The 17344-nt window shown below is 32.9% G+C and overlaps 1 protein-coding gene across 1 annotated transcript in view; it reads left to right on the top strand.

The window, feature by feature from the left end:
* The window catches only part of NF1 (neurofibromin 1), a 246631-nt gene that overhangs the window by 56703 nt on the left and 172584 nt on the right, over positions 1 to 17344 (top strand). The window contains exons 6-11 of the mRNA XM_019646973.1: positions 286 to 443; positions 3818 to 3991; positions 4542 to 4664; positions 4929 to 5003; positions 9796 to 9927; positions 16055 to 16189. Of these exons, the coding sequence (XP_019502518.1) occupies positions 286 to 443; positions 3818 to 3991; positions 4542 to 4664; positions 4929 to 5003; positions 9796 to 9927; positions 16055 to 16189 (797 nt within the window). The remainder of the gene's footprint in view (positions 1 to 285; positions 444 to 3817; positions 3992 to 4541; positions 4665 to 4928; positions 5004 to 9795; positions 9928 to 16054; positions 16190 to 17344) is intronic.

The raw sequence follows: 17344 nt of genomic DNA, 5'->3' as shown, positions 1-17344 counted from the left end.
TATATCACACTTTGCATGAGACCCTGCACATTGAGGCTAAGCATAAGTTTGGACATTCTAAAATGTGGGCTTTTCTAGGATGGGTCAAAATAGTTCTTCTAATACTATTAGACACAATATAACATTGCTTGTTTGCTTACCCAAATGACTTCATTTAATTGTTGAAGTGAACTTCAAAGTTTATCTTTTAAAAATGTGACCTTTGGATTTTTGGATAATGCTTTTAATGCCACAGATTTTCTTCTCATCTAATAATATCATTTAATATTTATATTTTTCACACAGAGTGTGCAGAAAAGCTGTTTGACTTGGTGGATGGTTTTGCTGAAAGCACCAAACGTAAAGCAGCAGTTTGGCCACTACAAATCATCCTTCTTATCTTGTGTCCAGAAATAATCCAGGATATATCCAAGGATGTGGTTGATGAAAACAACATGAATAAGGTGAGGAGGGCAAAATTATTTCCATATGTCCAGATGTGAGGCGTTTTATTTTACTCAAGGTATGTATTACTTTAGGCTTAGCATTCTGTAAGCATGAAATTTCAGGGGACCATTTCTAATTACGGTGATTTTAGGTCTCCGTGTTTGCTGGCCTTAGCTGAGACATATTCATACATAAATTTATTTGGAAGGAAAATAAGTGATACCACTCATTCATTAAAATTTTAAAACAATCCCTAGTTTCATTCTTTTACCAAAGAAGACTATAAATGATACTTCTGTCAGTGTTAAACATAGTTCCTCTTATAATCACTGCAAAGGTTGCCCTACTTGAACTCATCATTTTTGTGGTATATTTGCATATACTTAGGTGTGTATCCACTTGGTGCTAATGACATTGTCTAGTAACTCATTTCAGGTATTTTTAAACAGTTTTCACAGCTTTTATTAGGAAGGCAGCATACCACAAATGCCATCTATAGTGAAATTGGCACCATAACAACTGGTAATACTAAGGGGTGCTTATAAGATTAATACCTGGGTATTAATCTTACATGTTAATTGAATTTCTATATGCAGTTTGTTTTGCTAATACTTTTTTTTTTTTTCCACTTTGGGAGAAATACTCTTAGCTGACTAAACATGAGATGGGTTCCTGCATGACTTGCCTATGGATGGAGATGTTCAAAAGCAGCTGAATGATTCAATACTTTATAGAAATATTAAATAGGGAATGTATGCATTGATGTGTAAAGAAATGAACCAGATAATCCTTGAGAGTCTATGATGCTGTAGTACTCCTTTTGGGTCTATATCCCAACTTTTCCATTGTGAGGACACCATTTTTCATGTTAGATTGTTTTGGAGCCCTTCAAAATAGTAATTTTTTTTTGTTTCTGTTTATTGGGAAAATAGACATGGGTGAAAAGCTACTATAAATTCAGTAGTACTCTTAAGTGAATTTATATTTTAATAATCACAACTATATCTTTGCAAATGTTTATTGGTCATTTGTATATCTTTTGTGAATGTCTCATTTTTCATCGAATTGTCTTCTATTGAGATTTGTAGGATGTATGTGTGTGTATACTTTTAACTTGGTTTCTTCTTGTAAACTTTGTTTATGGGTTTTTGTTTTGATTTTGCTATTAAGATATTTAAAATTTGAGTGTAGTCAATCAGTCTTGCTTTTTTGTGTGTGTCCTAGCTTTTTTGGTTGGACTTCCACCCAAGATTTGATTTATTTATCTTATTGAGTTGCAATTCACATACCATAAAATTTAGCCTTTTGGCGTATCCAAGTCAGTGGCATATTCACCCAGCTGTGCAACCATCACCATATCGAATTCCAGAATGTTTTTATCATCCCGAAAAGAAACCTCATACCCATCAGCAGTCACTCTATTCCCCTCTTACTGCAGCCTCTGGCAACCATGAATCTGCTTTCTGTCTCTATGGATTTGCCTATACTGGACATTTCATGTAAATGGAATCATTTAATATGTGACCTTGGTGTCTGGAACTCCCCAAGGTTTTTGAAATACTCTTTTGTATTTTGCTCTAATGCTTTTCTAGGTTAGAAAATTTAGATTTTTAAATCTTCCTGAATTTTAAAACAGTGTTATTTATTTTTTATGTATTCTCATTGTTTTCTAGTCACATTCTGTATGAGCTAACCAGTGTTAATGGTTGATATGTATCTTTCCATTCATACCTACTTGTTCATACAAACATTTAAATCAAAATACACCTATATACGGGGCTGGGGGACAGGGTGAAAAAAGTAAAAGGATTAAGAAGTACAAGTTGGTAGTTCCAAACTAGCCATGGGGATGTAAAGTAAAGCCCAGGGAATATAGTCAATGATATGGTAATAACTATGTATAGTGCCTGGTGAGAACTAGAATAGTCAGGGGGATCACTTCTTAAATTATACAAATGTCTAACCACTATGCTGTACACCTGAAATTAATATTAGATAATATTGAATATTAACTGTAATTGAAAAATTAAAAAGGGGGGAAGGTGAAGGGGAATAAAAAGTTCAAATTTCCAGGTATAAAACAAATAAGTCATGGGGATGTAATGTACAGCATAGGGAACATAGTCAATAATATTGTGATTGTGTGGTACAGTGTCAGATGGCTGCTGGACTTATCATGGTGATCACTTCTTTAGGTATATAAATGTTGAATAACTATGGTGTACACCTGAAACTAATATGATATTTTATGTTATCTATATTTTAATAAAAATCTTTAGAAAACCAAAATACACGTATGTAGGGTAGTGGTTGGTGTTTTTTTCCCCCTATTTTTTCTATTCTTTATTTCATTTATCTTTGCTCTAATCTTTATTATTTCCTTCCTTCTAGCTTTGGGTTTAGGTTGTTCTTCTTTTTCTAGTGCCTTAAGGTATACAGTTATGTTATTGATTTGAGAGCTTCCTTCTTTTTTAGTGTGAGAGTTTCTGGGTATAAATTCTTGGCGCTGCTTTCACTATATCCCATAAGTTTATAGTATGTTGTGTTTTCACTTTGATTTGTCTCAAGGTATTTTCTAATTTCCTTTGTGATATTTTTTTCTTTAACCAATGGTGTTTAATTTTCACCTATTTGTGAATTTTCCAGTTTTCCTTCTGCTGTTGGGATTTCTAGTTTCATTTCATTGTGATCAGAAAAGATATTTTGTATGATTTCAGTCTTTTAAATTTCTTAAGACTTGTTGCCTAACATGTGATCTATCCTGGAGATTGTTCCATGTGTACTTGAGAAGAATGTATATTCTGTTGTTTGATGAGTTTAGCTTTTGATATATTATATTTGAGAATACATGTATGTGGAAATGTGAGGTTTCCATTTAGGAGACAAGCCAAGGGGAGAAATTTGTTAGTGCGAAGAGGGGTTGAGATCACAAGAATGTGAGGAGCAGAATTTAGAGCGATAGGACAGCCTTAGTTATATTCTTAGTTAGAAGGCTGAAAGTTGAAAATAGCCTGGAGTTTTAGATCAGGATGAACTGCTTGACATTGGCCATAACCAGGACAATATGATATTTAGAAATGAAAGATAATGTATAAAAAGAGAATATGATCAGCTGAATTCAGGGTTGGGAAGTCAACCACCTTGTTTGGGAAGAACCGTTTCTTCTGTTCCTCCCATAATTCAACAGAGAACGTGAAGAACAGATTCTGGTTTTTTGGATTTGAGACACAGTGAAATGATGACAACCACATAAATTGAGAAGTTAAAAACCATAAATACCAACTATGTATTTTTAGAGGACAATTTTTGGAGGCTGATAATTGTCTCCTTTATCAGATAAAACTGGAATCTGAGACACTTGGTATATTTTTGCTGTATTTAAATCTTGTAGAAATTGTTTCTGGACAGTCTACGAAAAGCGCTTGCTGGCCATGGGGGAAGCAGGCAGCTGACCGAAAGTGCTGCCATCGCCTGTGTCAAGCTGTGTAAGGCTAGCACTTACATCAACTGGGAGGATAACTCCGTTATTTTCCTGCTGGTTCAGTCCATGGTGGTCGACCTGAAGGTAATATGCTGCTTATTTCTTTACCACGAACTTGAAGGAAATTACATGGGCTTTGTGCAGTGGCAGTATCATAGCCAAAGAGGTTTATCTGAGGCACAGTTATTGCTAATTGAAGAAAATTACATGAAAAATAAATTTCAAGTATAAGTATTCAATTAGCTAGATCATTGTCGAAGATCATTGCTAACTCTGAAGTTCTGAGTCTTCTTTGATAATAAGTTCATAGGACTTCCATTCGTTGTTTATAAAGCGGCTAAATAAAGTGGCTTAGTGTATGAAGAAAACACATAATCAACCAGTTTTCTTAAATTACCATAAGTATTCAGACTTGGTTTTAAAATAATATAGAGATTAGGACCTGAAAGGAATCATATATGATACAGTAAGAATTTTATCAGACTGATGACCCACAATGTTAGTGCTTTATGCCTCTCCTGGCACCTGAATGTCCTACCATCTATGTGGATGCTGTGTTGATATTATTAAAACTAATAAGAGAAACACTGCATGACTGTTTAAAGGCTTTTGTTTACTTTTGGGATTTTCATAGAACCTGCTTTTTAATCCAAGTAAACCATTCTCAAGAGGCAGTCAGCCTGCAGATGTGGATCTAATGATTGACTGCCTTGTTTCTTGCTTTCGTATAAGCCCTCACAACAACCAACATTTCAAGGTGAGAACATTGGTTTTTATCCAGTTCTATTTACTGATCCTGTTCATCCTTTATAAATGACTACAAAAGACTAGAAAAATGAGTACGTTACACTTGTATTGGTATTTCTCAATATTGTATATCAATATTCTATATCAATTTTTAAGACTTAAAAATTTGTTCTATTTTTTGAAACAAATTTCTTTTTGTTTTTCCTTTGTTCTTATTTGTGTTATTGAGTATTTTTCTCATAGAAATAATCTATGTTTTTTCCTTCTTCTGTAGATCTGCCTCGCTCAGAATTCCCCTTCTACATTTCACTATGTGCTGGTAAATTCACTCCATCGAATCATCACCAATGTAAGTCCAAAAGGTATTGCTAAATTACTTCAACATTTTTTTTCTTTTTAAAAATTTCCTTTTAAGAAAGACTTTCTTGGTTTATAAAAGGTTCTGAACTTAGATGTGCCATACAGAAAGATTTCTCACAGGTGGTTATTTCTATCTAGTAACTTATATAAAATTGTATTTTTCATACTCAGTCTTGACCTGAGGGCCCTGATCGAGGAAAGTGGAGTTAATAGGATCCTTTGGAAGGGTTGAACCTAGAACATTTTATTTGGATCCAAAGTCCTTGAGAACAGTGCCAGTGAAAATATAATTTAACGTTTTCCCGAATTTAACATGTCCCAAAGCTCATCACATATCATTTTAATATTCTTAGTTCTTTTCCAGCATTTGATATGTTCTGACATGTTACCTTAACATTTAAATTCAAGTAGTAGTTATTTATGTTGTAGCCCAGACTGGTATATTTAAAAATGATGAGATTATATTTGATTGTACTTTTTAGTCTTCCATAAACAAATGAAATACTAACACACTTAAATAGAGGTGTTCATGTGTTACAAAACCATGTCAGACAAAATAAGTGAACTTATTAAAAGGTACTCGTGAAACCTTCAACTCTGATATGAGTACATTCAATAGAAAGATAGTGAAACCTTATCAGATTTGGACCATGGATTTAAAAAATTCTGTTCTTGTTATGAACAATCATATTTGGAAGGTTCTCAAGTGTTATTTACCACAGCTCTACTTTTATTCATTTATAGATATTCACACTTATGTAAATTGGTCAACTGTATCCTATTTTCCTCCCTTAAAAAGGACTTTAATCATTGATGACTTAGGTATATTTGTCCTCTTTATAATCAAATTCCATTTTAAGAGAGTGTGGCTGGTGAGATAAAAATACTTCCCTACCTTAATTTGCCTTGGATGTGTTGAATTAAATTCTGCTCACATTTTCTTTTATCCATTCCTGCAGGGAGAAAATAACTAGTAATAAAGCTATTTCCTGACACGTTTAATTTTTCTCAGTGGGGTGCTAGAGGCATTTCATGCAGGACAGTTCTTTGTCGTGCAGGACTGCCTTGTGCAGTGCAGGGTATTTAGCATCCTGGGTCCACATTTCATTAATACTATTTGTGCCACTCACTTCCCTCCTCCCACCGCCAGACATTACAAACAACTAAAATTGCCAGAGGGAATGATACCTCCCTCACTTGAGTATTTATGAGTTAAATTATAGGTGGAAGTAATATTAAATACAATTTGTTTCAAAAGGGAAAGTTTAATGATTCTGATTGCAGATAAGGTAAGTTTGTATTAGAAACTTCCTAAATTTTTACTTTACTTTTACCCTTGTAATGAGCTAAGACATGGTACCCTCAAAGTTTACTTTCAAGGCCATTTAAAAAAAAAAAAAAAGGTGATTTTTTTCCCCTCAAGTTTATGTGTAATTCAGAAATAAAATGTTATCACTTTTTTTTCTCCTTTGGCTTATAATACTGAAAACATTCCATTTATTAGAGTGGATGGTTTTATATAAATGCTTAAAACTTACATTTAATAAATCCAAGTACGTATATACTTTTTTGATACTTTGTGGCTAGTTACTTTAATTGTAAAATATTTCTGTCTGCAATTGAATATATAGAGCACTTTCAAGCATGGACTTGGCACTGCTGTAAGTGGCTGAGCTGCTCCTTTGTGGGTTTATAGCATGTCTGGAGTGGTACTTCATGCATGCCTCAGTGTATATGGTGAAGTGGTTGTGCATCCTTCTATGCTCTAACAAGTACTGCATGTGTGAAGGTCGAGTGTGTCTATATCAGAAGTCACATCAACATGAAATCTATTTTTATAAAGAAAAATCTGGATTGACTAATTTTTAAAATATTAAGCATCAGTAACCTTTCAATGACTAACTTGAAAAGGAGCATAAATTTGAGTCTATAAAGTATCTTTTAAAGTTATACCTTAGATAATGATACTTTATAATTATAGATTGATAAATATTTTCGTTAGGATTTTTTTTTTTCCCCATTTGGGTTGAGGCTAACAGATATTGCATCTGAAGTACTTTCTGACTGAAAAGGACTCTTTATAAAGTAAATATGTAAATTTATGGAATCTCACTGGAGACAGTTACGGAAATATTTTGTCTTAAAATCATATGAAATTTTTCTTAGACATTTGGACTCCTAATCTTGAATTCATTTATATTGTAAGAGTTCCTTTTAAATGATTCTTGGTTCAATACACCTCATAAGTTTTCTTCTTCCATGTTTCTTTAGCCAACTCACAGATTTTTAAAAAATTACCACGCTCTCAAATAAAAGTTTTGCTGATGTGTTTTGAGGGTTTATTTAGAAGTGGTAATGGTATTTGCAGTTTTGTTTTGCTTTTGTGAAACATACTCATACTCAATTTATAAGTACAGTGTTTAGATCTAAAATATTTCACTGTTTCTTCTTTAGAAATCTGAAAATCTGTTCACTATATTTGAATTTTTTTATAATGTAAGCTTTCATCAGTTCCAAAAATGGTACTCACGGTACTGTTGCCTTTTTTATGATGTCTTGCTATAAGAGATGAATTGTAGTTACAAGATCTGTGTTAAGTACTTACTCTTTATAGGCTTCCTTTAGGCTAAGCTAGGTGTGTTGTTATAGTTGGAAAATTAAATAATATACACACATGTGAACTAAATATTTTAGCCATAAGTGGGACATGCTATAGCTGGTGTAGGACTTAGTACTCTGTTTTCTCCTTATGGCAATTTATTGTAGTTTATTATGGATAGTTCACATATTGAGAATGAGATGGTCTCTTTCTCCTGAGAGGTTTTGGTTGAAGAAATTATTTTCAAGGCATTTGCAAGTTTATTTAAATCATCTCTTGAAAAAATGCCACATAGTTTGCTCACATTGTAAAAGTATTGCCATTCGTTTGGCAATAAACTTAGTATTTTCAAGAGAAAAGAAGAATTTCTAGTTGACTAGTTTCAGAAAGGACATATTTAGTACTTAAAACACTAAAATTTTTACCAACTACATGATGTCTAGATTTTAATGCCTATTTTATTTGAAAGAGTATCTTTAACTTTTACTGTTAAGTGACTGAATATAAATTTTGAAAAGTGGCAATTATGAAAATCACCAAATCTTAAGTTAAAATCAAGTTGTGTTATAGGGTGCTCCTGTAGCACCATACAATTTCAATAACTATCAAAATTACAAAATAATTTCAATAGGCTGTTATTTGGGATACATCTCTCTTTAGCTAAACAGTTTCTGACAAGATATTATAGGATCAGTAGAGTGAGGTGGACTCTTATCTCAATGCATTTTGTGATTATTCAGCCTTTTTTATTTTAAGCTGATTAACATAAGCTGTATAAATTAGTAAATATATGGAAATCAAGCTATATTGATTGCTTGGGCAAGTCAGATGACCTAAATGACCAAAGTTTAAAGAATTGGTTATATAACCAAACTAAAACTTGATCATTTATTAGGAATTAGCTTAAATTCGTAATAAAGTAAGATTTGAGAGAAAAGCAGAAACAAAACATACTATCCCCCCAAAAAAGTATTTCTTCCCTCACAGCTTTCAAGTCCCTCCCTTCCTAAATGTGGTTCAGTAGTCAAATTGTGTATTGTAAATTGGCTGTGTATAATTTACTATCCAGTAAATAGAGTTCTTAATCCAAAGTTTTGAGCCAAAGTAATATACCTTGGTGCTACCCAAAATATCTTGAGAATTATGGCGGAAAAAACTAAATGTTGAGAATTTAACTAGCTTAGCTTTGAATAAGAAGGAAACTAGGAGTAGTATGTAAAGCTGTTAAATCCCCCTTATCTACTATTTTAATGTTTCTTTAAGGTTTCCTATAGCAGGAGTATTATAAATTGGAAGCCTGTATTTTAAGACATCCCATTCCTTACATACTTTCCATAGGCAGTGAAAATTCATCTAGTCATTTTTGTATGCACTGACAGACAAACTTTATAGTTTTAATGATTTTTCATGATTGTCATTTTTCATAATTTAGTAATTAATTTTAACATAACAGTTGAAGATAGGCTTTCAAATAAAATAGGCCTTAAAAACTAGAATAAAAGCTAACCAGGTTAATATAAAATATAAAAATATTTACATGAAATAATTACCTTTTAAAAATATTTAGCTATGATCAGTTTGTCTTTGTGGTGATCATTAGTCTTTTCATGTATTGTGCCGCCATTGCATATCAGTTTAAGATTATAGGTTTACTAATAGCTTTATCTCATTTACTAATTTCATGTTGTAATTATCATTGTTGTTTGTAGGCATATAAGTAATCATTTGCCACATATTCCTTCAACATTGTGTTGAACCACTAATCTCTTTTAAAGCTTTGATCATTGCATTCTTACCTGGGAAAATATAGAAATATACATGTGTATATGTTTCTGAAATGTGTAAAACATTAAACTTAAAAAAAAGAGAAAAATTGGCTACAGAATTAACTCTCTGAAAACTTTGTTTTTCAAATTTACTAACTTATTAGTGAGAAGAGACAGTTTCTATGCTTAATGCTCACAAAGCAGGCAATTTGTCTCATGTTCATTATTATATTTTAAAATAGATATATGGTTCAGATTAAAGATATTATTCGAAGACTTTGGACATCCTGGTGTGTGTTTGCATGATCTTAGAAAGTTTCTCACAGAAGGATAAAAAAAAAAATGGTAATAACCGCAGCATATAGCTCATGCAAGTTTGTACTTTTGCTGCCTTAATGGTTTCTGTTTTTGTCCAGTCTGCATTGGATTGGTGGCCGAAGATTGATGCCGTGTATTGTCACTCAGTTGAACTCCGAAATATGTTTGGTGAAACACTTCATAAAGCAGTGCAGGGCTGCGGAGCACACCCAGCAATCCGAATGGCACCGGTAAGATGAATCATGAATTTTGAATCCCACCTTCTGCCTGTTGCATTTCCAGTGTCTTTATCCCCTTTCTTCTTTTTTGATTATTTTAGAAAAGCCTCTCCTTTTCTGCAAGTATGTGGTATGTTGTATACGATAATATTGTTGCAATACTTGTCTATGATGTTTGTTTTCTACTGTTTCAGTGAGTTGAACTTATTTTTCTTAGAGAAATTTTCTCACAAGATGCTGTGAAAATCTCAGTGTCACTTTTTTAAAATTTATTTTTTCTTTAACTTTTCTTTATGCATCAAAATATTTTGTTTAGTGCCTCATCTTTTGGGGATGAGTAAGGGAAGCTGACTTCTGGGTTAGAGTCACTGTTCCTACCAATGCACAGTTTTGCCCATTGGAGGCTGAATATTGCACACAGGAAATTAGAAATGAAATTTTTAATTTTTATTTAAAATAATGTCATGTTTTAGCAAACATGTCCTGAGTGTTCAAAAATAATAGGCACTTTGATAATGAAGTTTGACTGTGTTTAAACTTAATAAAAACAGGCTTTTCAAATTAGGTATTCTAACAGGTTTCCAATACTCTTAATGTAGAATTTTAAAACTCATATGGAGCCCATTTAAACAGATGGTTAACTATAGGATTGTAGAAGTCATTTCTTGGTATTTATGTATAGCAAGAGTATTGTACATGGCAACTCTTGACATTGATTGGTGGTGCTTTGTCTTCTGCTTATTTTCTATTCTTATTGGCTGCTGTCGCTCACATGGTCAGATGCCAACCAGTCACTGTTTTGCATGGCAGTGGGCTTCTGTGGCTGTAAGTATGACCCATTGTAACTACCTCAGAAAAGTCCCTGGTTTCTTTGACTTTTCTGTGTATAGTTACCATAATAGTCACATCATGTCATTTCACATGAAAATGTAGCATGTTTTTACTTACTGGCCTTATCTGGTAAATCAGCTATTTCACACTTATAATGTAAACAGCTTCCTCCCTGGCATGCTTCTCTTTTTCCAAGTTCCCTTAGTCAGTAAAATATTTTGTTTTTATGTGGTTGTAGTTCACTCTTATCCAGTTGTCAGTTATTGTTTCTGAGGGTTATTTATCTTAGATATTCAAATAGAGAAGTTTGCTGTTCCATACAGTTTGAGATTATTTAGTCTAAAAATTATAGCTAACAGAGCATGGCAATGATGTTTTATTAAATAAAATGCAAAGTTATTTTTAGTTGACTTTCTGTAATGCCAAGTACTTAATTTTTATAAAAATTGAAAATTTCAATCCAACTATAAATTAATTGGAGGTACATAGCACAAATGGCTACTTAAATGTTATTTAACGAGACATCATTTTTAAAAATTTTAGAAAATGACTTGGAATAAATTGTTTAAAAATTATTTAGCTAACTTATTTATTCATTCCAGATATTTTCTGGGAAGTTAGAACTTTATTTGACTTTTTGTTTTAAGTTTTCTACCTCTTCTGGGAGAAAATTAATGGCCTCCAATAATTGAAATTAATGGAAAGTTAATATTGACTTCCAATTTAACTTCAATATCCAGTTTACCAGCTGTCTATAATTTAACTTTCTGTGCATGAAAACTAAAAGAAAATGAAACTAAATTATTTTTTTGAACAAAGACAAAATTTGATTGGCAGTCTAAAAATGTTCCCTACATTTAGGAGTTATTTTACTTCTTAGCCCTAGTTATTAGCTGATTCTAGGAACTACATACTATACTATTGATAATTATTTCATAAAAACCATAACTAGACTCCTTTTGGCCCAAGGACACTTATGATAAGAATTTAGTTTTATTTCTGATTTTTCTTTGAAAGTATCAGTATTCATTTGATTTTCAAAATCATTCTTCAGCTGTTTATATTCATGTATTTGTATATGTATATAATTTTGCATGTATGTATATTTGTACACAATGGCTAAAGGACAGCTTTCTGGCTAATATTCTTACCAGAGAAAATAATTAGCAAATTTAATATGAAATAATTTTTTAGAATAAAAACGTTTTGGAATTTGGATGATCCTTAAGGTGAATCTTACCCCTCTTAAACCTGTTGAGTGAACAGTCCAGACAACAAATACGGAAGCATTGAGCTCCCACTAGCTGCCAGGCACAGTGCTAATGGCAGGGAAGCATGAGGAACTAAATAGACACAGCACTTTCTCTCATAGAGGTACCAGTCTTCCAGCTCTTGCTTGAAAACTTCTAATGAAGAGCTCACTAGAGGTGTCATAGAGTCTGGAAACACAGGTGACTACACATAATAAATGATTTAGAGACAATACATTGCATCAGGGCTTCTCAACCTTGGCACTGTTCACATTTCGGAATGGAAAACTCGTTGTGGTAGGGGACCGTCCTGTGTCATGTGGGATGTTTAGCAGCATCTCTAGCCTCTACCCAGTAGAAGCCCGTAGCACCTCCATCCCCCTCCCCTCCAGTCATGAAAACCAAAAATGTCTCCAGACATTTCCAGATATTCCCTAGGGGACAACATTGTCCCTAGTTGAGAACCATAGTATTATATATGTTCAGTGTGTTGTCCTTATTTGCATTGCCTCAGCTGACTTATGGCTCTAATAAACCTGAGCCTTTAGCTTGCTGCAGAAGTAGCAATCAAGGAGTTCAGTCTGTAAAAAGGTAAAATAATATCAGTATTTCTAGGCTTTACAATCACCCTGTAGTTTGAAGATGGGCACATTTCTTGTTGGAAAGAGCTACTGGAAAATTTTTCTTAAACCAAGATAGACTCATGTCCCTATCACTTACAATCATCACTGATCCTGTTTTTTCTGGACCTCTATAGAAAACTCCTGATTCTTCCGTAAGACAGTACTGCAGATATTTGAATAATGTTATCCTGTACTCCTAAGGGTTCTTTATATTTTTAAATCATTTTAGCATTGGAAGGGATGTGCACGCACGTGTGTGTGTGTGTGTGTGTGTGTGTGTGTGTGTGTGTGTGTGTGTGTTGTTTGATCTGGTTTTACAGCTATGGAAACTGAGGCACAAATAATATTACATGAATGACACATAGTCACATGGGTAGCGAATAGTCAACATTCAGTCCAGCATCTACCCAGTTCTTCAGCTGTCTTTCCTCACTAGTGTGTTAGCTTGATGAAAGCTGGAGCTTGGTGTGTCTAGCACTGGGTTCCTCGCCCCTAGACAGTATCTGGCACATAGTAGGCATTTAGTACATAGTTGTTGAATGAATGAATGAATTTCTTACTTGACCTGCTTTCAAAACCCTCCATCTGGTTTTCTTCTTTTCTGGAAATAATTCAACCTAATACATTTTTTTCCCAATTAAAATGACATTAAGATCTGATTTTAGTGGTCGAGACATGGTGTAATAATTGCTGAAAGCTGTTAACCTGCTGTGTCTGCATACCATGTTTCTACAAAACAGTCTAAGGTTGTATTAGTATCTTAGATTGAGCTTTTAATCATTTAAACTCATTAGCCTTTTTCATATGAACATCAAGCCATAGCTGCTTCTCCATTTTTGTATTTTTGTAGTTGTTTTTAAAATTTGAAATATTTGTCTTAGCACTAACCATTCACTGTTTTAAAACTAAAAGAGCCTATTAATAATATATGTATGAATTTTCACAGATATGGATAATTTCTGCACATTTTGCTTCTTAAAAAAGACCCTGGCTCTGCAAATGCTTCTGACATGCCTGTAATTTAGTCATAGTCTTAAATAAGTTAACAAATGGTGTGGGTTTTTAATAGACACCTGAATACTCTGACATGATTTTTTTTCCTGGGAACGACTGCCCCTTTGGCCAAAGCTCATATACCAGCTTGCATTCCTACGAATACTTGTAGTATGGAAAATCAATCAATAAATTAATGAATGAGTTATTTTTCTTCTATTTCTGGTTAAGAAATATATTTCTTTTTTTAATTAAATTTATTGGGGTGACAATGATTAAAATTACATAGGTTTCAAGTGTACAATTCTATAATACATCATCTATATATCACATTGTGTGCTCACCATCGAGTCAGTTCTCCTTCCATCACCATATATTTGACTTGACCAGCTAAGAAAGAAATATATTTCTTCTTTAGCAAGTTGTTCCTGATTTTATATAACCCACTAATGGTTGTTAATTAAAAGGTATTTGAATTAAAAAAAATTATTTGAATTTTTCAAGTCTTATATCTCATATTAGGCAGCCATGCTGGAACAAAATTTATATGCTGATACCTGAGATTAAGAGATGACATAATTATTATGTACTTTTTAAAAAGGATTACTAAATAAGAGATTCTTTTTATATCTGCTAATTGTTCTCTGTGCAATGGATGCATCAGGGAAGAGCAGTTATACTTAGTTACATATTAGTACATAAATTTATTCAATGGAAGTTTCACCTTGATCTAAGGTGTTACCTCTGCTTAGAATGAAAAAAAAAGTTTAATGAGAGCAAATAGTAGAAACAGAATTTATTAATACATTTGCTAAGACACTGCAGTGGGACTGTAAATATAAAAGCAAACAGTATTTGTAGGTTTTGCTCTTTATTTTCTGTAGTGACATTCTCAAGCATTATGTGTACATTAGACAGCTTTTCTTCCCCTCTGAAGACCAAAACCTCCAGTGTTCTTGGGCCTAATAACAAATGTATTTCTTACACTTAAACACTGAGAATAGTGGCTGTATGTTCTTAATATACATCTCCACTTATTACCTTTGAAAGACGGCCTGTGTACTTGGACATTTTTATTACAGGTGAACAGATGTTGGATATTCTATCTATGTATTTGTGTGTATGCTCACATAAAGGAATACATGTCAAAACCAGATATTTTTGTGTCCTTTTAAAGGAAAGAGGGGAATGTTTTATAAGAATAGAGAGAAAGGTGGTATTAGATCCAGAATATAATTGTTGGATTTTTGATTGAAGAACATCTATAATTATAGTACGAGCACAGGATTCACCGTAATATCTCTGTAATTGAAACACACTTTCCATGATTTAATCTTTCTCAAAGAGCTTTGTTTTTTTAGGTTTGTTTGCGGATTCTTATTTTAAGAAAAAATTTTTTTATCAGTTACAGGTGTACAAAACAACATAGTGATTAGGCATTTATATACCTCCCTAAGTAATAACCTCAATAAGTCTATTACCCATCTGACACTGTGCATAGTTGTTACAATATTATTGACTTTATTTCCCATACTGTACTTTACATCCCCGCGACTCTTTTGTGACAACCAATTTATACTTCTTAGTGCTTTCATCTTTCTCACCCAGCCGCCCCTACCCCCCTCCCATCTAGTAACCATCAGTTTGTTCTCTGTATCTATGAGTTTGTTTCTGTTTTGTTTTTTTGGTTTCACATATAAGTGAGATCATATGATATTTGTCTTTATCAATGTTCCTCGGGCAAAATACATACATTATGTTAATTTGAGAGAGATGAATGCCATTGAAGGAAAAAGCAAAAGTTACAATTAAACTATTAAATACAGATTGCTTCTATAGCATATTTCATCAATTATAATAATTTATGTGTTATTTTAGTTTTTAACATCTCTGAAGTGGAGAATACATCTTATTTGTCTGGTGTCTGACAGTTGACAGTGGTTTTTTTTTATTTCTTGTGATTCATATAATAATGATGCATCTACAGTTGATAATGTCATAGATTCTGTGAAATATTTGTGTATGTGTGTAGGATAAATGTTTGTTAAATGCTTTGCTCAATGTATTTTGAGAGCTATAGACTAAATATTTTATCCCTAATGTTTTCATTTTGGAAAATTATTTTTTACATGGGAGTCAATCTGATATTAAAACTTTTAGCATTGTAACATATTTTCACTTAAACTTCATTAGATAGATTATATAAGAATAATTTAAATGTTGCAAAAATAATTTTCATTTGTTTTTTTAAGCTTAATAGCATTAACCTTATACTTACTATTGAATGTTTCTACTAATACCATACATTTGGTGGTATAAAATGTTTATCTTTTTCAAAGCTTTCTTTATAATTTACTTTAAAAAGTTAGATAGCTGTTATCTTGAACAGTGTCTGATTCTTACAAAGCGATGTCATGTTTTTGTTTTTGTTTTTGTTTTTAGAGTCTTACATTTAAAGAAAAAGTAACAAGCCTTAAATTTAAAGAAAAACCTACAGACCTGGAGACAAGAAGCTATAAGTATCTTCTCTTGTCCATGGTGAAACTAATTCACGCAGATCCAAAGCTCTTGCTTTGTGTAAGTATTTTTATGAAACGCCTTGAAATTATTACTCTTATTTTGGTTTAATTGAAATGCCAAGACCTTGAATGTAATTATTAGCTAAAGAACACTTACTGATCTTTTCTGATCATGCTTAAAGACATCCCTAGGAAAACTAACTTATACAGAATGCTAATATAACTAGATCAGATTTTTTTTTTTTTTTTTAGCTGAGCCATACTGCTACCTGTTGGCAGCTCAGCGGCTGCTCAGCTCGGGCTGGACTCGAACCGCTGTTGCTCAGAGCTCCAACTCTTGAGCGAGCTCTTAACCAACTGAGCCACTCGGCCGGCCCCTAGATCAGATTTTTTTACCTTTTTTATTTTCCTTATCATTAACTAACATACTTTGGTGAGGTCTTCTATCCTTACTCTGTTACCAGATTATATATTATTCAGGCATCATCCTGGGATGGGGAAGAAGGTAACCAAGCAACTATAAATCAGAGTGCTCTCTACATCTACATGGTGATTGTTTTTTTTGTTTTTTTTTTTAAATCTCCAATTGCAGTTGCCAAACCATTTAGCTTTTTATCGCCCTTTCTTCCTGTCATCAATCTTCTATTATCACTGGCTTTCCCTGTAAATTCTATATTGGAAGGAGAAGGAGATGAAAATGGGTGTGGTTAGTACTCAATCACTGTCATAACTCTGCTCTTTCAGCCCTAGATGGTCTTAGATTCCAGAGAGTATCACTCTGGAACACAGAATAATTTGAAACTAACAGATGTAAATGATAGTTATATGAAGTGATTAGAAGCATGGGCTCTGGAGACAGGCTAGCTATGTGATTTGTGTGACTTACTTAACCTCTCTGTGCCTTAGTTTTCTCATGTGAAATGTAATAATAGTTCTTACCTCATAGAGATTAAGAAGATTAAGATTGTACATGTCATACTTTTAGGAACAATGTGTAATAAATGAATAATGAGCACAAATAAATGTTAGCTATTATTACTATGAATAAAATAGTTAATATTAATGCCCCAAATGTAACAGTTATATACGATGAAGTTCATAGAATAACACGTTTAACCTTTGTAGAGTTTTTCCAGTCTCTGGAGAGCAGCATCCAGAAAGATTTCTTACATCTTTGTTCAGCAATAGGCTTTGTAAGTGCTAAGGTACTTTT

Source organism: Hipposideros armiger, unplaced genomic scaffold (assembly GCF_001890085.2).
Source record: "Hipposideros armiger isolate ML-2016 unplaced genomic scaffold, ASM189008v1 scaffold_108, whole genome shotgun sequence".
Classification (NCBI taxonomy): domain Eukaryota; kingdom Metazoa; phylum Chordata; class Mammalia; order Chiroptera; family Hipposideridae; genus Hipposideros; species Hipposideros armiger.
Note: the sequence above shows the minus strand (reverse complement) of the source record. Positions and strands in the feature narration are given on the sequence as shown.